The sequence below is a fragment of the Scyliorhinus canicula genome, chromosome 1 (assembly GCF_902713615.1).
Source record: "Scyliorhinus canicula chromosome 1, sScyCan1.1, whole genome shotgun sequence".
Taxonomy (NCBI): Eukaryota; Metazoa; Chordata; class Chondrichthyes; order Carcharhiniformes; family Scyliorhinidae; genus Scyliorhinus; species Scyliorhinus canicula.
In genome coordinates this window covers 68,769,421-68,796,282 of record NC_052146.1, presented here as the reverse complement: position 1 = coordinate 68,796,282, position 26,862 = coordinate 68,769,421, and the positions used below count along the sequence as shown (strand labels likewise).

The 26,862-nt window shown below is 44.2% G+C and overlaps 1 protein-coding gene across 4 annotated transcripts in view; it reads right to left on the bottom strand.

Annotated features, from left to right (window-relative positions):
• Positions 1-26,862, bottom strand: part of lztr1 (leucine-zipper-like transcription regulator 1) — a 104,707-nt gene that overhangs the window by 68,133 nt on the left and 9,712 nt on the right. For all 4 annotated transcript variants that reach the window (XR_005460107.1, XR_005460108.1, XM_038792579.1 and 1 more), the window contains exons 2-7: positions 20,332-20,394; positions 14,859-14,915; positions 13,847-13,926; positions 11,011-11,119; positions 8,146-8,229; positions 457-514 (exon numbers count right to left, since the gene is read on the bottom strand). Coding sequence is in view for 2 of the 4 variants with exons in the window: in XM_038792579.1 (XP_038648507.1) it covers positions 457-514; positions 8,146-8,229; positions 11,011-11,119; positions 13,847-13,926; positions 14,859-14,915; positions 20,332-20,394 (451 nt within the window). In the remaining 2 variants the exon portion in view is untranslated. The remainder of the gene's footprint in view (positions 1-456; positions 515-8,145; positions 8,230-11,010; positions 11,120-13,846; positions 13,927-14,858; positions 14,916-20,331; positions 20,395-26,862) is intronic.

Sequence of the window (26,862 nt, the reverse complement as noted above, 5' to 3'; positions counted from 1 at the left end):
TCGGATAACACTTGAAAAATGTCACATAATAAAGGGACTCAACAGCAGCTCGTGTCCACAGGAACAAATGCCAACACATATCTGTTTCTCTGAGCCGAAGGGAAGGAAGGAAATATGTGGGAATTTATTATTCAAGAAAGTTTGCTTATCACGTCTTCCAAAAACAAAGTGATGCTGAAAACCTGTTAGATTCGACCTTAGCCTCGGTCAGTCTTTGTGCTAAAGCAATGTGTATACGTCTGCTCTCAAATACGATAAATAGCATATGTATACTCCCATACAAAGATACCATGTACATCACAGTTCCTCCCCAGTTGCAAAAAGGCAAGATATTTATTTCAAATTCAAATAGAAACATTAATATTCTGTGGAGTTCATTGTATTGAGCCTTTTGTTCTCAAACCGTTTTAAAAATGACTTTAATTCCATTCAATTGTAACATTTGTAACTTCTTACCTCATCCCAGCATGCCATCTCTCTATCCTGGAGGCCAATGGTCCACATGTCATTCAGCCTGAGTAAATTAAAGAAAAAAAAGTAGATTTCCTTGCTGACAGTCCTATTTATGTTTTAAAATAATTTTTATTGAGATTTTCGAAAAATGTATAACAGAACAATAATAATAACAATAACAACAATAATAAACACCCCCCGGCGCACATAACAACGCATATAACGAACCCCCCCCCCCCCCCACCCCCCCAAACCCAATAAACAACAAAATAAACTAACAATAAATTAAATTAACATAAACAATGCCCCCCTGAAACCACCCCTTTTTCTCCCCTTCTCCCCTTCCCCCCCGGGTTGCTGCTGCCGCAGACCTAGTTCCCTATCGTTGAGCCAGAAAGTCGAGGAAAGGTTGCCACCGCCTAAAGAACACTTGTACCGACCCCCTCAGGACGAATGTGACCTTCTCCAGCTTAATGAATACCGCCATGTCATTGATCCAGGTCTCCACGCTTGGGGGTCTCGCATCTTTCCATTGCAACAAGATCCTCCGGCGGGCTACTAGGGACGCAAAGGCCAAAACACTGGCCTCTTTCGCTTCCTGCACTCCCGGCTCCACCCCAACCCCAAATATCGCGAGTCCCCAGCCTGGCTTGACCCTGGACCCTACCACCCTCGACACCGTCCTCGACACCCCCTGCCAGAATTCCCCCAGTGCCGGGCATGCCCAAAACATATGGGCATGGTTCGCTGGGCTCCCCGAACACCTAATGCACCTGTCCTCACCCCCGAAAACCCTGCTCATCATCGTCGCGGACATATGAGCCCTGTGCAGTACCTTGAACTGGATGAGGCTAAGCCTCGCACATGAAGAGGAGGAGTTCACCCTCCCCTGGGAGTCCGCCCATGTCCCCTTCTCAATCTGCTCCCCCAGCTCCACTTCCCACTTAGCCTTCAGCTCCTGCTGACAGTCCTATTAACGTACCTTGTTGATCTAAATTAAACTTCCAACGTCATTGCATCGACTGTTAGTTTGAGTATGAAGTCAGAAATACAATTTATTAGAATTAGAAAAGATAAATTTATTAAGGATGAAACAAAACAAATTAATTGAGAAGTCCAGCTGCAAGATTGTGGAAGTTTTAGTAGTATTGAAGAAATGTAAATTAAATATACCCAAGAAAATTAAGTCCCCAAAATGAATAGGGCAATTACAATGAGATGAAAATAAACTGATCATTGCATGTAGAAAAAAAAGGATTTGTAAATGAAGGGCGAAACACGGGACTGCCAAAATAGATTTTAAAAAAGGTTAAGTGGCTTAAAGTGCCTCAGAGATGAATATCGCAAAAGAAATGGGTCAAAAGAGAACAAAAAGGTTATTTGTCAGATGTGAATATCATTCTGGATTCAAGTCTTGCATTCAATATTTAGGAGCCCCGTTTCCCACAAAAATAATCTACATACTGAAAGCAACTGCAATATTATTGATATAAAAACAAAGAATGTTTGAAAGACTCAGCTGGCAGACAGCAATTAGGGAGAAAAGAAGATGGAGTTAACATGTGATGAAGGGTCCTTGACCACAAACTTTTAACCCGATCCTCCTTTCTTCACGGGTGCCACCTACTGAGTGTTTCCTGCAACCTCCATTCTTTTATATAGGTTTTCTAGCATTTGCAGTTACTTTGCTTTCTGAATTATCATCAAATTTGCTGGTGGAGACATTGACCAAAAGATCTCTTACAATTCTGATATATAACCAGAACATTAATATTATTTCTTTGTACAGTAGTTGTGCAGTTGCCGAGCAGATTTTATGCTATCAGACTGATTACTGGGATGGTGGGACTCACATATGAGAGATTGAATTGGTTAGGATTGTATTCGCTGGAGTTCGGAAGAAAGGGGGTATCTCATAGAAACCTATAAAATTCTAACAGGACTAGATAGGGTAGATGCAGGAAGGATGTTCCCGAAGTATGTCCAGAACTAGGGGTCACAGTATGAGGGTACAGGGCAGACTATTTAGGACAGAGATGAGAAATTTCTTCAACCAGAGAGTGGTTGGCCTGTGGAATTTGTTACCACAGGAAGTAGTTGAGGCCAAAACATTTTATGTCTTTAAGAAGCAGTTAGATATAGGGCGAAGGGGATCAAAGGGTATGAGGGGAAGCGAGATTAGGCTTTTGAGTTGGACGATCAGTCATGATCGCAATGAATGGCGGAGCAGGCTCAAAGGGCCAAAAGGCCTCCTCCTACTCCTATTTTCTATGCCCTATGTTTCATTTAAAAAAATTTAGAGTACCCAATTCATTTTTTCCAATTAACGGGTAATTTAGTGTGGGCAGTCCACCTGGCCTGCACATCTTTGGGTTGTGGGTCGAACCTGGGACCTCGGTGCCGTGAGGCAGCGGTGCTAACCACTGCGCCATCGTGCTGCCCATGTCCTATGTTTTCAAGGCTCGACACTGCACTGGTCAGATCACATATGGGAGTATGGTGTTTAGTTCTGGTTGCCATGCCAAAGAAAACACAGGCATTGAGAAGACTGATTCTAAGTGTAAGGGAAATGGTACAAGAAAGATTAGATGAATAAGAGGTAGTTGAGGAGGTAAAGGAACCTTAGAGTATATTAAGTGGTCAGCAAAATAAAGCCAGAATATTAGTTCAAAGCTAGGCAGGAATGCTGAAGCTGAAGGTACTCAAGTTGGTTAAAGTAAATGTAAACAGATTTATGAGGAAGAACTTCTTTGCTCAGACAAATAAAAGTTTGGAATAGTCTTCCAGACACCAGAGGGAAAATAAAACCATTCAGAATGTTCAAAAAGAAATTGAAATGCAATTAGAAAGTTTATGAGAAATATTAGTTTTTCTTATCCTTGACTATTTTTATCATTATGTGTACAAAGGACACCAAGGATTGTTAGGTGCCCTCAGATTCTTAAATACAAAGTAAGACTGATTGTAAGGCAGCTAAGCTACTCTACAGTCTTCATTGGCAATGTAAAGGCCCAATCATAATGGGGGGAGATAGCATTCCTGCCTATCTTTGAACTAATATTCTGGCTTTATTTTGCTGATCACTTAATACATTCTAAGGTTCCTTTACCTCCTCAATTACCTCTTATTCATCTAATCTTTCTTGTACCATTTCCCTTACAGCCAGAATCAGTGAGAAAATATACTAACATTTCATTCTTTAACGTTCTGCTGTGTATCAAAACATTCAAGAAAACCAATAATTGTTCATCCACTCAAAAAAACAGGCTTCTTTCAGAAATAAAATGGGCCTAGCTTCCAAATAGCTACTACATCATTAGTGTGCTGCTCTTGCCTACCCTTTTCTACTTTACTCCATCTTCTGGACTTTGGGTGCTCCATGGGGGGAATAGAAAGAATCAATGCACAAATATTAGCATTGACTGAAGGAGAGCAGTCACAAAAACTAAGTAATATATACAGCAACACTAAAAGCAAGTATCGTTGAGGCAGACCATTTACTGTACCATAAAAATGGTTTCCAGCACTAACGCCTGCTTCTGAATGAATAACTCCACCATTTTGCCTCCAAGACCCTTCCTGGAAGACCATTCCAGATATTGATCACTCTTTATGAGAAGTGTTTCCTGACATCAGTACTCAATATGCCTCTTACCTGTTTGGCACCGTGCTGTAAATCAAGTGCCATGGATTAAGATTTTTTAATCCACTCAGTAGATTATTTACTTATTTTAAAGTACTTTCTTATTGAACGCCTTTCAAAGCTTCTATTTTCTGCTTGCTTTTCACATAACTCAATCCTCTGACACAAGGAATTAGCCTAATAGCCCACCATTTCACTGTTTGTAGGGAACTGGCTGTTATCCTTCCGAGTCAAGTAACACAAGAAATCTTGAATTTATTTTTGATCATGGAATGTGCGTATTGCTGACAAGGCCAACATTTATGCCCAGCTCTAACTTTACTTGATAATTGCCCTCGTGAAGGTAGGGGAGAGCTGTTTCCTTAATCGCTGCAAGCCACGTGGTATGGCTATAACCACAGTGCTGGTGGGGAGGGAGTTCCACGACAGTGAAGGAATGGTAATACAGTTCCTAGTCAGGATGGTGAGGGACGTCAAGGGAAACTTGCAGATGGTGATGATGCCATGCATTTACTCCCTCTGGAAAATAGTTCAACTTATGTCTCCTTCAATCCAAATTCTTTAATCGCTCCAACCTCGCTCATTGAGATTCAATATGCCAATGATATTTGTGTGCATCTTTGCTCAGGTCTCAGTCTCTATCTCAAGATGACTCAATTATTTTATCAATCCGTCGCAGGGCAAGATCCAGTCTCTCCCTCCATCAAGATCAACGGAGAAACCCTACCAAATGAGGAATATTTCCCCTACATAGGGAGCCACCTCTCATCTCAGGCTGACATCGATGTGGCGATCCAACATCGTATCCAATCCGCGATAGCCTCTTCAAGAGGAGGACAAAGGAAGCGCTTCCAAGACATCCCGAAGGCTTACCTCAAGAAATGCAACATAGACGTCAATGCCTGGGAGAACCTTACTCAGAAGAGACCTTGATGGAAGAACCTCCTGATTGAAGGGACACAATTCTTTGAGGACACCCAATGGCAAGAGGATGCCTGAAAAAGGAGCCTGAGAAAGGAATACCAGTGATCTAGATTCCAAGGACTGATCCCACTTCCTGGAAACACCTGCCAAGTGTGTGGTTGAAGATGCGGCTCCAGGATCGGGTCCAGCAGCCATGTAAGGACCCACAAAGCCCATGACCAGTAAAACGGAGTTTCTTAGGTGGACAATCATATTCGTTAGCGAGTGATCGCCGAAGAGAAAACTACGATCCTCTTTCAATCAGCTCCTACAATACTTTAAAAAAAACTGAATAATAAATTTAGAGTACCCAATTCTTTTTTTTCCCAATTAAGGAGCAATTTAACGTGGCCAATCCCCACCCGACACATCTTTGGGTTGTGGGGGTGAGACCCACGCAGACACGGGGAGAATTTGCAAACTCCACACGGACAGTGACCCAGGGCTGGGATTGAACACAGATCCTCGGCGCCATGAGGCAGCACAGCTCCCACAATACAACGCATCTTCCAATTTACTAAGATTAATGGCACGATCCTTGAAAACGTGGATTTTTTGGGAAGCCTCTTCTCGACTAAGGCAAAAAGAGATGACAAAATGCATTAGCATCTCTGTGCCAGCTTGTCCTCGGTCAGCTGAAGGAAAGGGCATTTGAGAACCTAAGATGACGGTCATCGTTTACCAGGGGCTAATGATCCCCGTGTGCCCATACTTTTTGCAGACTTGGAGCACTGGAGAAATACTGCCAGCGAAGACATTGCAAAATGTCCTAATTCCGGTGGTAGGAAAGGCAGTCCAGCAGCAGTATCCTTTCCCAAGCCAACATGTCCAGCATCAAGGCGCTAATCACTCTAAACCAACTCGGCTGTGTAGGATGTGTCATTAGTATGCCTGGAACCAGATTCCTGAAACAACTGTTCTATTGGAACCCGACTGCGCAATTGTGGCCGGAGACTCCCAGGAGGATGGCGGAGCAAGTCAGAGGCTTGCTCCTTCAGCGAATAACTCACCTCCTGAATCCCCAAAGCCTGTCCACCTTTGCAAGGCACAATTCAGGATTGTGATTGAATATTGTCCCCAAGCCAGGGTGAGTGCAGCTCCAACAACACTTAAGAAGCTTGATACCATCCAGGACAAGGCAGCCCGCTTGATGGTATCCATCCACATACTTCATTTGCTCCACCACCGGCGAACAGTGGCAACAGTGTGTACCATCTACAAGACTCACTGCTTGAACTCACCAAGGCTCCTTAGGCAGCATCTTCCAAACCTATGACTGCAACCATCTAGAAAGACAAGAGCAGCAGGCACATGGGAAAACCGCCACCTCGAGACACTTCTCCAAGTCACTCACCATCCTGACTTGGAAATATATCGCCGTTTCCTCACTCTCGCTGGGTCAAAATCTTGGAACTCCCTCTTGAACTGTATTGGGGGTGTACCTACACCTCGGGGATTGCAGCGGTTGAAGAAGGCTGCTCATCACCACCTTCTCAAGAGCAACTAAGGATGGGCAGTAAATGCTGGCCTACCCAACGTTGTCCACATACCATAAGTGAATTAAGAAATCGCTTTCGGGATATCCTCAAAGTTTCCCTGAAGAGAATAAACATCCTCACCAACTCATGGGAGACCCTGGATCTTGGCTAACCAAAATGGCGAAGGTTCAATCAAGAAGGCAGCGAACACAGAGAGATTTCATCGGGAACATGCAGACACTAAGTCAAGACATCATATAGAATCATAGAATTTACAGTACAGAAGGAAGCCATTCGGCCCATCGAATCTGCACCGGCCCTCGGAAAGAGCACCCTACTTAAGCCCACATCTCCATCCTATCCCCGTAACCCTACCTAACCTTTTTGGACGTTAAGGACAATTCACCTAACCTGCACATCTTTGGACTGTGGGAGAAAATAGGAGCAGCCGGAGGAAACCCACATAGACAGGGGGAGAAAGTGCAAACTCCACGGTCACCCGAGGCCGGAATTGAACCCGGGTCCCTGGAGCTGTGAAGCAGCAGTGCTAACCACTATGCCACCCCAGAGAATGTGTACACACCTCCAAACAACTCGTTTACCCAACCCAAGCATCACCTGCTCCACATGTGGCAGAATGCAAATCATGTTTTGGACTTCTCAACCATCCATGAGTTTATCTAACCAAAGTGGAAGCAACCCATCCTTCATCCTGAGGGACTGCCTAAAAAACAGAAGGAGATTCCCCCTTATATTCTAGGTGGCAGAGATTGTTGAGGTTTGGGCTTTAAAGACGCTGTCAAAGAAACCTTCGCGGGTTGCTACAGTGCATCGTGGAAATGGAACACATTGTTGTCACTGTGCACTGGTGATGGAAGGAGTGAATGTTTAAAGTAGTAGATTGGGTGCCAGTCAAGTGGGCTGCTTTGTCCTGGATGATGTGGAACTTCTTTGGTGCTGCTGGGGCTGCACTCATCCAGGCAAATGGGGAATATTCCATCAAGCTCCTGACTTGTGTCTTGCAAATGATGGACAAACTTTATAGAGTCAGGGGGTGAGATACTAGCTGTAGAATTCCAAGATGCTGATCTGCTCTTGTAGCCACTGCATTTACATGCTAAATTTCCGATCAAGTGTGACCCCCCTCCAGGATGTTGATGGTGATGTTGCTAAATGTCATGGGGTGATAGCTAGATTCTCTCTTGTATGAGATGGCCATTGCCTGGAACTGGTGTGCCACAATTGTGGCTTTTCACTTATTAGCCCAAGCCTCAACATTGCCCAGGTCTTTATGCATGTGGGCACGAATCCCTGGCAGTCATGTAAATTTTACCAGTTCTCAATTCTAAATCTGCACTGAATGGTCAGCCTGTAAATTAGAGGCGATTAGACTGGTAAATGAAGTCTGGTTTCAGCCCACATGGTAAATGGAAACCAGGCTGTGTATGATCCTCACCCAGTTAGCCTTGCGACATGGAGCCTGGCTGCATATAACGAGTTGATGCCTGGCAACAATCCAGCGCCATTGAGTATCTGAATGCTAATTGCTGGTCAGTGTTTTCACTTAAACTAACAAGATAGCACTTTAAGAAATTGCTCTTAACTTACCTGGCATTACCATCATAGCCTGCAAAGATCCAGAGTTTGTCACTATAAACTGTGGCTCCATGTGCCGATCTTGCAACTGGCAACCTGCATTAAAAATACATTTTGCAACTGAAAGGTTTCTATGCAATAAATGAATAAAGGGCACACTATTAAACATATAGCATTATCTAAAGAGTATGATATAGCCACCCAGCAATGGACCCTTATTATTGGGTTACAGCAAATACCTGGTTGAAGATTAAAGATGGTGTACTTATGAAAAGAGGTTCTGAAGACAGGGTTACAAGCTGGAATTCTATCAAGGAGCAAAATGTATGGCACGTAGCTTGAACAGATCACAGTAATCACCTGAAAGAAAACCACTCATACATATCTGCAGCTTGTGGGTTGCTTTATTCTGACACTGGTGTGTGTTCTGTCAGACATTAACAACCAGTTCAGTATATAATTGATGCGGAATGATAGCCACATTGAAAGAATAAATGATCACCATAAGATGCATACTTATTGGTAATAATTCACAGTTTCGAACAGGTTTTGGAACAGGCCGACGAACTGCCCCCAAGTATCCAGGAAGCCGTCCTCTGACCCTTGGATGGCGTATTTAATCTTCTCCAGGTGGAGAAATTCCAAGAGGTCAGCGAGCCAGTCTGCAGCTTTGGGTGGTGCTGCTGATCGCCAGCCGAGCAGGATTCTCTGGCGTGCGATTAGGGAAGCGAAAGCAAGGGCGTTGATGTGCTCCCCATGTGTACCTCTGGCTGATCCGATACCCTGAAGATTGCCACTATTGGGCATGACTTCACCCTCACCTCCGTAACCTTGGAAATTGCCTCGGCGAAGGCTGTCCAGAACCCAGCAAGCTTGGGGCAAGCCCAAAACATGTGGGTGTGGTTGGCAGGGCCCCTCTGGCACCGTTCACATTTGTCCTCCACCTCCGGGAAGAACCTGCTCATTCGGGTTCTGGTCAGGTGCGCTCTGTGCACCACTTTGAGCTGCATTAGGCTAAGCCTTGCGCAGGAGGAGGTGGAGCCTCACCCTGCTCAGTGCTTCGCTCCAGAGTCCCCATCCCACCTCTGTTCCCAGATCGTCCTCCCAATTTTGTCTGGTCCCGTCCAGTGGTGTTTGGGCTCTGTCCAGTAGCTGTCTGTATATTTTCCCACATGGCCCCCTTTTCCCGCTGCTTGCGCCTATCAGGTCCCCTAGTAGTGTGCTTTCTGGGGCCCCGGGGTACCCTACTGTCTCTTTGCGGAGGAAGTGCTTTATTTGGAGGTATCTCAATTCCTGTCCTTTTGATAGTTTCCACTTCCTCGTCAGTTCGTCCAGTGTTGCTAGTCTGCACCCTACATAGAAGTCCCCGACCGTCAGTGCGCCCCGTCCCGCCTCCATCTTTTTAAGGTGGTATCTAGCATGGCTGGGGGGAATCTGTGATTGCCGCAGATGGGGGCCATAAGAGACATTTTGTTATCCCGAAGTTCTGTCTCAACTGGGTCCACGTTCTCAGCGTGGCTGCTACCACTGGACTTGTTGTGTACCTTGTTGATGAGGATGGGAGTGCTGCTGTGGCTAGGGCCCGGAGGCTTGTTCCTTTACAGGATGCCTCCTTCATTTGTACCCAATCTGTGTCAGGTTCTTGTACCCATCCCTTCACATTTTCTGCCGTTGCTGTCCAGTGGTAGTATTATAGGTTCGGTAGAGCCAGGCCCCCTCTGACTTTCCCTCTTTCAGTGTCGGTTTGGGAATTCTCGGGTTCTTGCACCCGCCACAAACGCCATGATTAGTCTGTCTATGTTTTGGAAAAAGGCCTTGGTGATGAAGATCGGGGTGGATCTAAACAGGAAGAAGAGGAACCTTGGCAGTACGTTCATCTTGATCGTCTGCACTCTTCAGGCCAGGGAGAGTGGGAGTGAGCCCCACCGTTGAAGGTCTTTTCTTACTTCCTCCACCAGGCTGCTCAGGTTCCACTTGTGGATCTGTGTCCAGTCTCTGGCTATTTGGATCCCCAGGTAACGGAATCTGTTCTGGGCCGTTTTGAACGGGAGCCCCTTCAACTCTGTCCCTCCCCCTTTTGGGTTCACTGGAAATGCCTCGCTTTTGCCCAGGTTAAGTTTGTAGCCCGAGAAGGTTCCAAACTCTTTCAGTATTTGCAGTATTGCCTTCAGTCCTTCCTGTGGCTTCAAGACATAGAGGAGCAGGTCATCTGCATAGAGTGGGACTCTATGCTCTCTGTCTCCTCTCCGGATTCCCTTACAGCTTTTTGCGTCCTGCAGGGCTATTGCCAGGGGTTCGATCGCCAGCGCGAACAAGAGTGGAATAATCCACAGTTAAATGACCAAATACATGCTAAAGTAAAAGTTTGCAGGTTTAAATTTGTATCTCCCATCTCAAGATTGGAGATACGGGGAATGAATCAAAGAATAAATCATCTCATGGCGCATTAACTCTTTTCCCCATTACGAATTTTAGTAAAATAGCCTCAGGGAAATGTGTTGGCTAAATTTCTTGCAGACAGACCTTCATGTAGTGGGCTGGGTTGGGGGGGGGGGGGGATTAAGAAACAAAATGGCTTAGCAAACCAACTTAAAACCATTCACACATTACACTTGCCATTTTACTAACCCTATCTAATGAAAGTAAATCACCAACTAAAACTGTTAATTCGTGCATCTGCATATGACAAGAGTCTCAGTCAATTAAAGGTGATTTGAAGTTTACCTGGAACATAGCTTTGCAGCACAGCAAAGAGAAGCTTTGTTATATTACCTTACCACAAAATTCCCACCCCCATAACTCATACTACAATGCTAAATATTCTTTTTCAGAATGATCAACAAGCTATATAGTAAGCTATATAGTAAGTAAACTTACCTGCCCTCTACTTTCCATTCTGTCCACTGGCCTGTGGCAAACTTGTACTCAAACAGATCATTCTTGTTCTGCAGGTTAGAGTTGGAATAAATATCTCCAGTGTAGCCACCTATAGAGGGAAAGGTAACTAACTCAAGGTCATTGTTGAACTGTAGTGGTCATATCCCAGGCCCCTTCCAACTATGCGCGAACATTTCTTCTTGTTTTGGACTGTACTTTATTTTTTCAACAACATTTGTGGAATATAACTACTTTTGGTCAGTGGTAATAGTCCTGCCTGAGTTAGAAGGTTGAGAGCCAAGATCAGCTCCAAAGCCTTGAGCACATAAACTTGTTTGATACTTCAGTGTAGCATGGAGGAGTATTGCACTATCAGAGGATCTTTCAAAAGGAAGGTTAAAATGAAGCTCTGTGTCCGATCTTGTGGATGTAAAAGATCCCACAGTACTATTCAAAATGCAGCAGGGGAGCAATACGAGTCAATATTTGCCCTCCCAGTGTTACCCAACATCACAAAAGTGACCACAGTTGCGAAGTACTTCATTAATTGGTACATCCTGAAAGGCAATTTATAAATGGAAGTTGTTTAACTATACAAATCCTTATCTCTTTCATAAAGGGTCAATCTAACCGTATAAAAATAAAAGGAACATAACTTAAGATCGTTCTTGGCAGTAGGTTTCGATCGGTTATTATGAGGTATTGCAAAGTTTGGTATTGATTTGATAAGTGTCTTGTTAGCTTCCCAGTGAGTAAATCTGCCAATACCAATGAAACAGCTCACTGCCTCACTTTAGGGCTTCAATGCTTACTCAACGCACAAAAAGAAAATCTCCAGAAATCACTAATCCCAGACACGAGTGTGCACGAAGACAAGATGAACTCCCTCCATTTTCCCATTGATACTTGTTTTTGTAAAAACAAAGTACAGCACCTTAAGTACTCCTTATGTTGAGATTAAGACTTGAGCAACTCCCTATTGGTCTAATTTTCTTACAAGAGTATCTATTCCTTTCAATTCATTGTTGTCCTGCATTATAAGTCCATCAAAAATCCAGTCCAAGTTACATAAAAATGATTTTGCCAGCAAAGGGGTCAGGTTGCAGTCGATAACTGCAGCATTCCTGGAATCTTACTGGTCACACAACTGTGCAGAATATTTAAATCAGGATCAGTATATGAAAGCCTAGTTTTGGATGCAGTCCCAAACAGAAGTAAAATATAGAGAAAGAAATAGTTATCTGCAGGAAAGGACAGATCATGGTCTAGGAGAGCTGTCAGTATAGACTATCCTAACAACAGCAATAACCACGTGTCACAATTACTTTCCACTGATCGATATAGTTTTACAGTACAAAAAGAGGCCCATTGTGTCCGCGCTGGCTATCAAGCATCTATTCTAATCCCATTTTCCAGCACTTAGCCCGTAGCCTTGGTGTTTCAAGTGCTTGTTAAAAATTCATTTTAAGAGATGCAAGCGTCACTGGCTGCGAGAGCCTTTATTGCCCATCCCTAACTGCCCTCCATTTCGAAAGGCATTTGAGAGTCAACCACATTGTGAATCTAGAGTCACATATAGGCCAGACTGGGTAAGGATGGCAGATTTCCATGGAGTTTGCACATTATCCCCGTGTTTGCGTGGGTTTCGCCCCCACAACCCAAAAGATGTGCAGGGTAGGTGGATTGGCTACGCTAAATTGCCCCTTAACTGGAAAAATGAATAGGGTGCTCTAAATTAAAAAAAAAGGATGGCAGATTTCCTTCCCTAAAAGGCATTAATGAACCAGATGGCTTTTAACCGACAATGGTTTCATAGTCATCATTAAAATTTTAATTCCAGATTTTTGTTGTATTCAAATTTCACTCTCTGCCATGGCGGGATTCAAACCCAGGTCCCCAGATGGGTCTTAAGACCATAAGACCATAAGACATAGGAGTGGAAGTAAGGCCATTCGGCCCATCGAGTCCACTCCGCCATTCAATCATGGCTGATGGGCATTTCAACTCCACCTACCAGCATTCTCCCCGTAGCCCTTAATTCCTCGCGACATCAAGAACTTATCTATCTCTGCCTTGAAGCCATTTAGCGTCCCGGCCTCCACTGCACTCCGCGGCAATGAATTCCACAGGCCCACCACTCTCTGGCTGAAGAAATGTCTCCGCATTTCTGTTCTGAATTTACCCCCTCTAATTCTAAGGCTGTGCCCACGGGTCCTCGTCTCCTCGCCTAACGGATTGAGTTTTGGGTCTCAATCAAACTGCACCACTGTCTCCTCTAATCTAAATGTTTCTCAATTGTTGTGAGGGTTCCCACCTCGATAGTCCAGATTCCCACCACCTCTGGGTGAAAGCATTTTCCCTCAAATCTTCTCTAAAGTTCCTGCCCCTTACCTTAATCCTATTGTCCCCTCTACTACGGGGAAAGGTTCCTCAGATCTACACTATCTATGTCCCTCATAATTTTGTAAATCTCAATCAGGTCCCCCATTAACCTTCGCTGCTCGATGGTAAACAACTCCAGCCTAGCCAGCCTCTCTCCATAGCTGAAACACCAGGCCACATCCTGGTGAATCTCCTCTGCACCCTCTCTCGTGCAATCGCATCCTGTGACGACCAGAATAATGAATCCTTTTGTTCTATAAAGCTGGGTGGGTCATGGAGAAAGGGAAGATGGATCAATAAAACAAAAAGCTTCAAGGTTAGACAAGTGTGATTATTTTCAAAAGCTTTAGAACAGTGACCAGATATATTTAACATCATAATGTAAACTTGAAGATGAAATGAATCATCCAAGGGCAGAACTATCCTCAGAAGCCTGCCCATTAGCATGACTTACCAAACACAAACATGCTGCTTCCGTACACAACAGCAGAGTGATGGTATCTAGGTGCGGGTGGAGTCCCTGTTGTAAAAGCCCTGGCAAAGGAAACCAGAAAAAAATCAACATTGTTTTCAAAACTACGAAAAACCCTTCTTTAAAATAAAACCAACAAGGACAAAGTTAGTTGTTTCATAGCCACACTTTTAAATTGCACATCATGGTGTATATGTTGCTAATAAGTTGCCAGGTATTGTCTACTTTCAAGACAAATGATTTGCAATATCCATCAAAAATTGACAGAAACATCAAATGGAAAACACTGGCAAAAGCCCTGGAATGCAATAACTTCAATTTATTCAACTGGTATGAACAAGTGTTCTAATTATTTGCAAAGAATGGAGCGACCATCATAGTGCCTTTTGGTAGTGGCTAATTAAAGTTGACTTGACTCCTTTGACAGTATGATTTTTCTCCCATCATATGCAAAATTAAGGGATATTATGGTCCTAAAGTGCCAGGCTGAACAGAGGTTTCAGTTGGCCAAAATGTCCTAATCCAGAGATGAGCTCACTTTTGGTAAAGATCTTATTACAAGTAGGCAATCACCACCTTTCACTAATATGTTCTTTCCATCAACAGACAGCAAGAGGAAATAGCGAACCCTCAACTTTGGGCCAGAGGGGGAAAGAGAGCAGGAAGTGAAAAATCTATTCCACATCTAGTGCTGGTTGTCAAGCTTGAATCGTTCGGATACAACAGGTCTCCTCCTATCGTATGATATATTCACACCCTCCCCCAACTTTTCCACATTATGATTGTGGAGCCCGAAGCCACCTTGGATTTACTATTTGGAACTCCCTTTGAAATATCCATTTAATCTAACAAATCTTTTGGTTACCCCTCCTGATCGCTCCTTCCTGTTCTTGAATCTGTTTCCACACGCCTGTCAGAATTCCATTTCCTCCCAACTGGGACTTTTCTTTTCCATTCAGGGTATTCTGTAAATGGTCATTGTTGTCATACAAACCTGCACCAAGAGCAGTCCTTCACATCAAATCTTAACAGGTCATTTAACATGTTCTTTCTGTGGAAAAACAAAACAAAATTGAAAGGTCATTCAACATGGAAGGTCAATTTCCTTCCCGTGGATTCTCCCCATTCCCAACTTTGGTTGCGGCGCACGCATAGATGAAATTTTCAGATAGACACAAAAAAAATTGCTCAATACTGAATTCTGCAAGCAGTCTACAAATGTCTACTGGGATCTTCACCAAAATATTAAATTACCAAGTTGGCTTTTCTGTTGGCAAGAGCTTGATTTCCAATGCTCATCACAAAGCATATCAAAATGGTGCAACAAAAAATTGTCTGTAATATTCTGAAGCCCTTCACATCCTGCAACATTCAATTATGCTTTGAGTACACATGAACACTCTGCTCGTGTTCTTGTCCTGGATTTTGCAACAATATGAGACAGGAAAACAAATTGTTACATTTCATCTCAACAGAATGGGGCTATTCTAATTAGGTCAGCAGCTAAGCACACTGAAACTTGAGATCTTATTTGTGCCAGTGAAACAGGCATCAACACTAAGTTTCTAAAAGTTAATTTAGTGCTGGGTTTGAATGCAAACCAAACTGATGAGTGAAACGTTCTTTTTTTTAAATAAATTTAGGGTGCCCAATTCATTTTTTCCAATTAAGGGGCAATTTAGCATTTAGCGTGGCCAATCCACCTAGTCTGCACATCTTTGGGCTGTGGGGACGAAACCCACGCAAACACGGGGAGAATGTGCAAACTCCACACGGACAGTGACCCAGAGTCGGGATCGAACCTGGGACCTCGGCGTCGTGAGGCAGCAGGGCTAACCCACTGCACCACCGTGCTGCCCTAAGCGAAACGTTCTTTACTGGCTATACAGACCTTCTTGATTTGGGATACACTCAACTCGGCAATTCTGAATAGGTGCAACCATCAAAAATATATTATTTATTTTCGGTAGAAAAAGACGAAAAGCAATGTTGAGGAAGCTTAATAACCAATGAGTTCATACTATTGCTCTCCTGGAAGCGATAGGAAACTTTTTATTCTACATGCAGCCTATACAAAAAGGTCTGTTAATTCTGACAGCTCAGCCCAACATAGTTGACAAAATTAAGAACTCCGTACTTATTTACTCAAAAGTTTTTTTTTGTTCATTTTAAAATTTTGTTTCTGAAAAATTTAAATTTACACAAAGTTCACAATTTACTACGCTAATAAAGTATTTAACTCAGGCACCATAATAAGACCTAGGAGCAGAATTAAGCCATTCGGCCCATCTAGTCTGCTCCACCATTCAATCATGGCTGATATATTTCTCAACCCCATTCTCCTGCCTTCTCCCCATAACCCCTGATCTCCTTATTAATCAAGAACCTATCAATCTCTGTCTTAAAGACACTCAATAATTTGGCCTCCACAGCCTTCTGTGGCAAAGAGTTCCACAGATTCACCACCCTCTGGCTGAAGAAAATCCTCCTCATCTCTGTTTCAAAGGATTATTCTTTCAGTCTGAGGCTGTGCCCTGGGGTTCTAGTTCCTACTCCTAGTGGAAACATCCTCTCCACATCCACTCTATCCAGGCCTCTCAGTATTCTGTCAGTTTCAATGAGATTCCCCTCCATCGAGTACAGATCCAGAGTACTCGACCGCTCCTCATATGACACTCTGGGGATCATTCTTGTGAATCTCCTCTGGACCCTTTCCAAGGCCAGCACATCCTTCCTTAGATATGGGGTCCAAAACTGCTCACAATATTCCAAATATGGTCTGGCCAGAGCCTTATACAGCTTCACAACTACATCCCTGCTCTTGAATTCTAGCCCTCTCGACATGAATGCTAACATTGCACTTGTCTTCCTAACTACCAACTGAACCTGTATGTTAACCTTATGAGAAACTTGAACTTGAACTCCTAAGTCCCTTTGTGCTTCTGATTTCTGAAGCCTTTTCTCATTTAGAAAATAGTCTTGCCTCTATTCTTCATACCAAACTTCACACTTTTCTACATTGTATTCCATCTGCCACTTCTTTGCCTACACTCCTAGCCTGACCAGGTTCTTCTGCAGCCTCCCTGTTCCCTCAACATAACCTGTCCCTCTACATCTTTTTGTCATCTGCACGATAGCACAGTGGTTAGCACAGTTGCTTCACAGCTCCAGTGTCTCAGGTTCGATTCCCAGCTTATCTGTGAGGAGTCTGCATATTCGCCAGTGCTCCAGTTTCCTCCCACAGTCCAAAGATGTGCAGGTTAAGTGGATTGGCCATGCTAAATTGTCCTTAGTGTCCAAAAAGAGTGGGTGGGGTTACTGGAATAGGGTAGAGGTGTGGGCTTAGGTCCGGTGTTCTTTCCAAGGGCCAGTACAGACTCGCTAGGCAGAATGGCCTCCTTCTGCGCAGTAAATTTTATGATAACTTAGCAACAATGCCCTCAGTTCCAGCTTCCAGATCATTAATGTATATTATGAATAGTTGTGGTCCCAACACTGACCCCTGCAGAACACCACTAGTCATCGCTGCCATTCTGAAAAGGACCCCTTTTTCCCCACTATCTACCAATCCTTTATCCATGCCAGTACCTTGCCCCTAACACCATGGGCTCTTGTCTTATTTAGCAGCCTCCTGTTCAGACCTTGTCAAGAGCCTTCTGGAAATCCAAATAGATCACGTTGACTGGTTCTCCTTTGTTTAACTTTCTCATTACCTCTTGAAAGGATCCTAACTTGATGATTTGTCAGGCATGACCTCCCCTTGATGAATCTATGCAGACTCATTCCTATTTTACCATGCATTTCTAAGTACGCCGCAATCTCATCCTTAATAATAGACTTGAAAATCTTACCAATAACCAAAGTCAGGTTAACCGGCCTCCCTCCCTTCTTCAACACGGGTGTTATATTAGCCATTTTCCAATCCTCTGGGACCCTCCTTGCCTCCAATGATTCCTGAAAGATCACCACTAATGCTTCCACAATCTCCTCAGCTATCTCCTTTAGAACCCTGGGGTGTAGTCCATCAGACCGGTGGTTTATCCACCTTCAGGCCTTTCAGTTTCCCCAGCACTTTCTCCTTAGTGATGGTCACTACACTCACCTCTTCCCCTGACTCACTTGAAGTTCTGGTATGCCACTGGTGTCTTCCACTGTGAAGACTTATGCAAAGTACCTATTCAGTTCTTCTGCCATTTCTTTGTTCCCTATTACTACTTCTCCAGCCTCATTTTCCAGTGGTCAAATGTCCATTCTTGCCTCTCTCTTACCTTTTATATAATCAAAAAAAAACTCTTGCAAACTTATTTTATATTACTAGCTAGCTTACTCTCATATTTCATCTTCTCCCCCTTTGTTGTATTTTTAGTTGTCCTCTGCTTGCTTTTAAAGACCCATTCCGCTGGTTTCCTACTAATCCTTGCCACATTGTATACTTTTTTCTTTGCTTTTATGCTGCCCTTGACTTCCCTTGTCAGCCATGGTTGCCTTGTCCTCCCCTTAGCATGTTTTCTCCTCCGTGGGATGAATTTCTGTTGTGCCTCCCGAATAACCCCTAAAACCCCTGCCACTTCTGTTCAACTGTCTTCCCTGCTAAACTCCCCTTCCAATCAACTCTGGCCAGCACCTCCCTCATGTCTTTGTAGTTACCTTTATTCCCCGTTACCTCCGATTCCAGCTTCTCCCTCTCAAACTGCAGGGTGAATTCTATCATATTGTAGTCACTGCCCCATAAGGGTTCCTTCACCTTAAGTTCCCTAATCCAGTCTGGCTCATTACACATCAATATAATGTACTTTAATCACTGCTCAATTCTTTATATTCAAATCATCTATTCTAAAAACAGTTGCAACAGCAACCCTGAAACTCAGCCAGCCTTACCCAACTCTGAAAATTACAATGACAGACACAATATATATCAGTTCACCAAATGCTAATCTGCTCATTACGCCTAGAATTGTAGTAAATTATGTTGGGTGGTCTTGACATACATACCTACTGAACAAAGATCACCCTTGGTTGTATTTTTTCTAATACCTGTGTGGTGTATTTTAATACACGGGATTTGTTCCATTAACCCCAATATCAACATCTTGGGATTCACCATTGACCAAAAATTGAACCAGACTAGCCATATAAATACTCGGACTACAAGAGCAGGTTGGTGGCTGGAAATTCTGCGGTGAATAACTCACCTCCTGATTCCCCAAAGCCTGTCCACCATCTCCAAGCACCAAGTCAGGAGTATGATAGAATACTCTCCACTTGCCTGGCCGAGTGCATCACCAACAACACTTAAGAAGTTCGACACCATCCAGTACAAAGCAGCCTGCTTGACTGGCACCCCATCCATCACTTTAAACATTCACTCCCTCCAGCACTGAGGCTTGGTAGCAGCAGTGCATACAATCTACAAGATATAATGCAGGACCTTCCAAACCTGTGACCTCTACCACCTAGAAGGAGAAGGGTACCAGATGCATGGGAACATCACCACCTACATATTCCCTTCTGAGCCACACACCATCCTGACTTGGAACTATTGCGATGAATGTAGAAATTATTATGTATTATATTATATGTTAATAAAACTGACAGTATGTCTGCTAAAGCTGTAATTAAGGAGTTGCAAAAGATGTGGTAATGATATTGATTTAACCATTTACTTGTTTTCAGAGAGATAGTTGATGGATATTGCTTTGATTGTTGGAGAATCCTTGGAGAGTAGATAATTTATGAGGCCTTGTATTTTGTCCTAGCTAAGCAGGTGATGGGGCTTCATAGTGAGATGCAGATTATGTAATTAATGGGAGGAGCCATGTCTGTCTACAGTTTTGCCAAATGCTGTTAGGTTGAGCAGAAGAGTCTGACAAGACGGAAGGATTTTCAGGTTGTTCCTGAAAGGGGTCTCTCTCTCCAAAGGTCTGCACAGATAAGCAAGTAACCGGTTTTGTTAACTTTATTTATAGGTGACATTTGAACTGTATCGAGTTGCTTAATTGGAATTAGTGGCAGGTACAGATAGTAAGTTTTTTTCCTTTTATGTAATAATTGTTTAACTGTTAATTGTAAAGCTATTTCTCTGACGTTAATGTGGTTAATTCTGTGTTTAAATTAAAGTTTGTTTTAACATAAAGAATACATATTGATCCGAGGCAACACCCCTGGGGTGATGTTTCCTTTCCTCACAGTTTTTCAAATTGAAACATTGTTTGGGATTTCATGTCTGGTATCCTCACAAAAGTTAGGGTCTGGTCTGGTATCCTAACACTATATTTAGAACGATAGCGCCTTTCCTTTACTGTCACAGGGCCAATGGGTGAACGTCCATCCTACAGCACTATGGGTGCAACCTACACCACATGGACTGCAGAGACTCACCACCACCACCTTCGCACGGACAATTAGGAATGGGCAATCCCTAGCCAGCAATGCGCACATCCCACAAGCTAATAAAACAAAGTACATACCCATTGTCCCCTCCAAACACATAGATTGCATCCTTATAGGCCACCACTGTATGCTTGCTTCGTCTGAAGAAAGAGAAAACATGAGCATCAACAACAATTCTATAGGAGTCTGTTGCAATATTTTCACAAATTTCATGGACAAAAAATCCGACATATCTGCACCATTATACATCAATATTGAAATTCACTTTGATGTGGGCCAACTCAATCAGTAGGTGAGAACTCTGTCCTTTGAATGTGGAGATCTGAAATGGAGTTTATTTATTGTCAGTAAATAGGGGAACGGGAGGGCAGCACGGTGGCGCAGTGGTTAGTGCTGCTACCTCACGGCGCTGGGGTCCCAGGTTCGATCCTGGCTCTGGGTCACTGTCCGTGTGGAGTTTGCATATTCTCCCCGTGTTTGCGTGGATTTCGCCCCCACAACCCAAAAGATGTGCAGGGTAGGTGAATTGGCCACGCTAAATTGGAAAAATGAATTGGGTACTCTAAATTTATTTTTAAAAATAGGGGAACGGGGAAAGAAGGAAGCCCAAGGGATTACTGGGAGACCTGCGAGTAAGAAAATAATTATACAGTGCTTTTCATGACCTCAGGATTACCCAAAGCATTTATAGTCAATAAAACACTGCTGAAGCACAGTCATTGTTATGATACACTGGTGAATTTGTAGATGAGAATGAAGTTACGACACAGTTTGGGGTTACTGAGGGTTTAATACAGAATTATGGACATGTCCATGTAGATAATTTGGCAGGGCAGCACGGTAGCATGGTGGTTAGCATAAATGCTTCACAGCTCCAGGGTCCCAGGTTCGATTCCCGGCTGGGTCACTGTCTGTGCGGAGTCTGCACGTCCTCCGCGTGTGTGCGTGGGTTTCCTCCGGGTGCTCCGGTTTCCTCCCACAGTCCAAAGATGTGCGGGTTAGGTGGATTGGCCATGCTAAATTGCCCGTAGTGTCCTAAAAAGTAAGGGGGGGGGGGGGGGGGGGTTGTTGGGTTACGGGAATAGGGTGGATATGTGGGTTTGAGAAGGGTGATCATTGCTCGGCACAACATCGAGGGCCGAAGGGCCTGTTCTGTGCTGTACTGTTCTATGTTCTATGTCTGTTTGTGCTTAGGGTATTTATGTGTAATTCTGAGTTACACAAAGGAATTTGGAGGCATAGGTTATATGGGGCTATTGATGGATGTGTATGTGATATGTTCACCTGAGAGATCAAACAAGGCCTTTATTCAACATCTTATCTGGTTACCGTATTTAAGGAAGGATGTAAAAGCTTTGGGAAGCAGTTCAGAGAAAGTTTACCAAACTGCAACAGGCAGCTTGGCTTATGAGGAAAGGTTGGACAGGCTAGTCTTGTACTTGCTGAAGTTTAGAAGAGTAAAAGCTGACTTGATTGAAACATATAAGATTCTGGGGGTCTTGATAGGGTGGATGTGGATAGGACGCTTCCTCTTGTGGAAATATCTAGAACTAGGGGCCACTGTTTAAAAATAAGGGTCGCCCATTTAAAATGGTGATTATGGCAATTTTTTGTTATCTGAGGGTCATGAGTCTTTGGAACTCTCTTCCTGAAAAGGTGGTGGAAGCAGAGTCTTTGAATATTTTTAAGGCAAGGGTGGATAGATTCCTGTTAAAAAAGGGGGTGGTAGGTTATTAAGGCTGACAGGTTGCAGATCTGAGGTTACTATCAGATCAGCCACGATAACAGAGCAGGCTTGAGGGGCCGGATGGCCTACTCCTTGTTCGTATCTGAAAGATGGCACCTCCAACGATATAGTACTCCCTCAGTACGATACTGGGAGTAGAGGTCTGGTTTCTGGGCTCAGGTCTCTGAGGTGTGACTTGAACCCATAACCATCTGACTCAGAGGCATGAGTTCCATGCACTGGGCTATGGCCAATGTTTCCCCTGATTCCTCAGGAGTGCATACATGATTTATGCACTCCAAATGTGCCCCTCTAAATTTATAATGCAAGCCATGCACACAGAAACATAAAGAGATTTACTTGTGTCTTTCAGTCTTAGTAATGCATCTGAAAGGAAATGTTAAATCTGGTTCTGGTGAATTAATCTTTGGACTGAGAGAAGAAATTGGAGCCCCAGAGGAAACCCATGCAGACACGGGCACAACGTATAAACTCCACATAGTCACTCGAGGATGGAATTGAACCCGGGTCCCTGGCAGTGAGGCAGCAGTGCTAACCATTGTGCAGCTGGGTAACCACATGTTTCAGTGTCATGTTTCAGGGGAGCATTTGGGAAATTAATCACAATATTAATGGGTTTCAAGTTGTTATGGAAATAGACAAGGATCATGCAAATGTGACACTGGCTAAAAACGTACAGATCAATAGACTCCTTTTCTACAAGTCACAAACTCCTACTCCTCTTTGACTATTACAATATTATTTTCTGGACTATATTAGGATAACTGAAGTTCCCCTTTATTATTGCATTTTCGTTCCCACACCTTTCTGATATATTCTTGCAAATTTCCTTCTATTTGGTGGTCTAGAGATTGTGCCCAGGAGCACATCAGCTCTTCCACTGCTATATTGGTAAAACATTGCAGACACTAGAACTCTGAAATAAGAACAGAAAGCGCAGGAAATACTCAGAAAATCTACCAGTGCCTGTGGAGCGATTTCTGAAAATGAGTCCCATTCGAATCAAAACACAAACTCAAAATATTTCTATCTTCACAGATGCTGCCAGACTGCTGAGCGCTTCCAGCTTTGTCTTTAGATCCTGCGTTAGTGTGTACAATTAGGTTTACGGAGGGTTATAGATTAATTTGTGCACGGAAATTATTTAAGTATGGATGGATGAACAGCATGGATTTCAATGGGGTTAATGATAGATAAGAGTGCAGCACAAGGTCACTGTGACAAAACTGATGAATCACTGACCAGTAAGAGGTGTCTGTGACACAGTATTAATGATCAGTGTGCAGCAAGGGGTCAGTGTGAGACAGTATTGAAGATCAGTGTGCAGTAAGGGGTCTCTGTGAGACAGTATTGATGATCAGTGTGCAGTAAGGGGTCAGTGTGAGTCAGTATTGATGATCAGTGTGCAGTGAGGGGTCTGTGTGAGACAGTATTGATGATCAGTGTGCAGTAAGGGGTCTGTGTGGGACAGTATTGATGATCAGTGTGCAGCAAGGGGTCAGTGTGAGACAGTATTGATGATCAGTGTGCAGTAAGGGGTCTCTGCGAGACAGTATTGATGATCAGTGTGCATTAAGGGGTCTGTGTGGGACAGTATTAATGATCAACGGCAATAAGAGGTCTCTGTGAGACAGTATTGATGATCAGTGTGCAGTAAGGGGTCTCTGCGAGACAGTATTGATGATCAGTGTGCACTAAGGGGTCTCGCTGAGACAGTATTAATGATCAGTGTGCAGTAAGGGGTCAGTGTGAGACAGTATTGTTGATCAGTGTGTAGTAAGGGGTCTCTGTGAGACAGTATTGATGATTAGTGTACAGTAAGGGGTCAGTGTGAGACAGTATTGATGATCAGTGTGCAGTGAGGGGTCTCGCTGAGACAGTATTAATGATCAGTGTGTAGTAAGGGATCGCTATGAGACAGTATTGTTGATCAGTGTGTAGTAAGGGGTCTCTGTGAGACAGTATTGATGATTAGTGTACAGTAAGGGATCTCTGTGAGACAGTATTAAAGATCAGCGTGCAGTAAGGGATCTCTGCGAGACAGTATTAAAGATCAGCATGCAGTAAGGGATCTCTGTGAGACGGTATTGATGATCAACGTGCAGTAAGGGGTCTGTGTGGGACAGTATTAATGATCAACGTGCAATAAGAGGTCTCTGTGAGACAGTATTGATGATCAGTGTGCAGTAAGGGGTCTCTGCGAGACAGTATTGATGATCAGTGTGCAGTAAGGGGTCTGTGTGGGACAGTATTTTTTTTTTAAATAATTTTTATTGGAATTTTTTACAGAAAATATACAAATATAACAAGTATAGCAACAAGCAGTAATATGCAACTAACAGCCCCATAACACCCACAATTCCCCCCATACCGTAACATCACATGCATCACACTCCCCCCACTCCCCCCCCCCCAACAAGAGAACTTAACCATAAATTAAAATTAAATAACTCAAATTTAAATAAAATAAGCAAACATAATAAACGTTCCCCCCCCCCCCCCCCCCCCCCCCCCCCCCACTCCCCCGGGTTGCTGCTGCTACTGTCCCAGTACCCTATCGTTGAGCCAGAAAGTCGAGGAAAGGTTGCCACCGTTTAAAGAAACCTTGCACCGATCCTCTCAGGGCGAATTTAACCTTCTCCAGCTTAATGAAGCCCGCCATGTAATTGATCCAGGTCTCCACGCTTGGGGGCCTCGCGTCCTTCCACGGTAGCAAATTCCTTCGCCGGGCTACTAGGGACGCAAAGGCCAGCACACCGGCCTCTTTCGTCTCCTGCACTCCCGGCTCTACCCCAACCCCAAAGATCGCGAATCCCCATCCTGGCTTGACCCTGGATCCCACCACCCTTGACACCGTCCTCGCCACCCTCGCCACCCCCTTGTGTGGGACAGTATTAATGATCAACGTGCAATAAGAGGTCTCTGTGAGACAGTATTGATGATCAGCGTGCAGTAAGGGGTCTCTGTGAGACAGTATTGATGATCAGTGTGCAGCAAGGGGTCTCTGTGAGACAGTATTGATGATCAGTGTGTAGTAAGGGGTCTCTGTGAGACAGTATTGATGATCAGTGTGCAGTCAGGGGTCCGTGTGAGACAGTATTGATGATCAGTGTGTAGTAATGGGTCTGTGTGAGACAGTATTGATGATCAGTGTGCAGTAAGAGATCTATGTGAGACAGTATTGATGATCAGTGTGCAGTAAGGGGTCTGTATGAGACAGTATTGATGATCAGTGTGCAGTAAGGGGTCTGTTTGAGACGGTATTGATGATCAGTGTACAGTAAGGGTCTCTGTGACACTGTATTGATGATCAGTGTGCAGTAAGGGGTCTCTGTAAGACAGTATTGATGATCAGTGTGCAGTGAGGGGTCTGTGTGAGACAGTATTTTTTTTTTTTTTTTAATAATTTCTATTGGAATTTTTTACAGAAAATATAACAAAAAGTATAGCAAAAAGCAGTAATATGCAACTAACAGCCCCATAACACCCACAATTCCCCCCATACCGTAACATCACATGTATCACATTCCCCCCCCCCCAAACAAGAGAACTTAACCATAAATTAAAATTAGATAAATCAAATTTAAATAAAATAAGCTAACATAATCAACGTCCCCCCCCCCCCCCCCCCCCCCCAGGGTTGCTGCTGCTACTGTCCCAGTACCCTATCGTTGAGTCAGAAAGTCGAGGAAAGGTTGCCACCGTTTAAAGAACCCTTGCACCGATCCTCTCAGGGCGAATTTAACCTTCTCAAGCTTAATGAAGCCCGCCATGTCATTGATCCAGGTCTCCACGCTTGGGGGCCTCGCGTCCTTCCACTGTAGCAAAATCCTTCGCCGGGCTACTAGGGACGCAAAGGCCAGCACACCGGCCTCTTTCGCCTCCTGCACTCCCGGCTCTACCCCAACCCCAAAGATCGCGAGTCCCCATCCTGGCTTGACCCTGGATCCCACCACCCTTGACACCGTCCTCGCCACCCCCTTCCAGAACTCCTCCAATGCCGGGCATGCCCAGAACATATGGGCATGGTTCGCTGGACTCCCCGAGCACCTGGCACACCTATCTTCACCCCCAAAGAACCTACTCATCCTCGTCCCAGTCATGTGGGCCCTATGCAGCACCTTGAATTGGATGAGGCTAAGCCGCGCACACGAGGAGGAAGAATTTACCCTCTCCAGGGCATCAGCCCATGTCCCGTCTTCGATCTGTTCCCCCAGTTCCCCCTCCCACTTCGTTTTCAGCTCCTCTACTGACGCCTCTTCCTTCTCCTGCATAAGCTTGTAGATATCGGATATCTTCCCCTCCCCGACCCAGACCCCCGAGAGCACCCTGTCACTCACCCCCTTCGCGGGGAGCGCAGGGAATCCCTCCACCTGCCGTCTAGCAAATGCCTTTACCTGCAGATATCTAAACATGTTTCCCGGCGGGAGCCCAAATTTCTCCTCCAACTCCCCCAGGCTCGCAAACCTTCCGTCGATAAACAGGTCTGTGTGAGACAGTATTGATGATCAGTGTGCAGTGAGGGGTCTCTGTGAGACAGTACTGATGATCAGTGTGTAGTAAGGAGTCTGTGTGAGAAAGTATTGATGATCAGTGTGCAGTGAGGGGTCTGTGTGAGACAGTATGGATGATCAGTGTGTAGTAAGGGGTCATTGTGACACAGTATTGATGATCAGTGTGTAGTAAGGGGTCTCTGTGAGACAGTATTAATGATCAATGTGCAGTAAGGGGTCTGTGTGTGACAGTATTAATGATCAATGTGCAGTAAGGGGTCTGTGTGGGACAGTATTAATGATCAATGTGCAGTAAGGGGTCTCTGTGACATAGTATTGATGATCAGTGTGCCGTGAGGGGTCTCTCT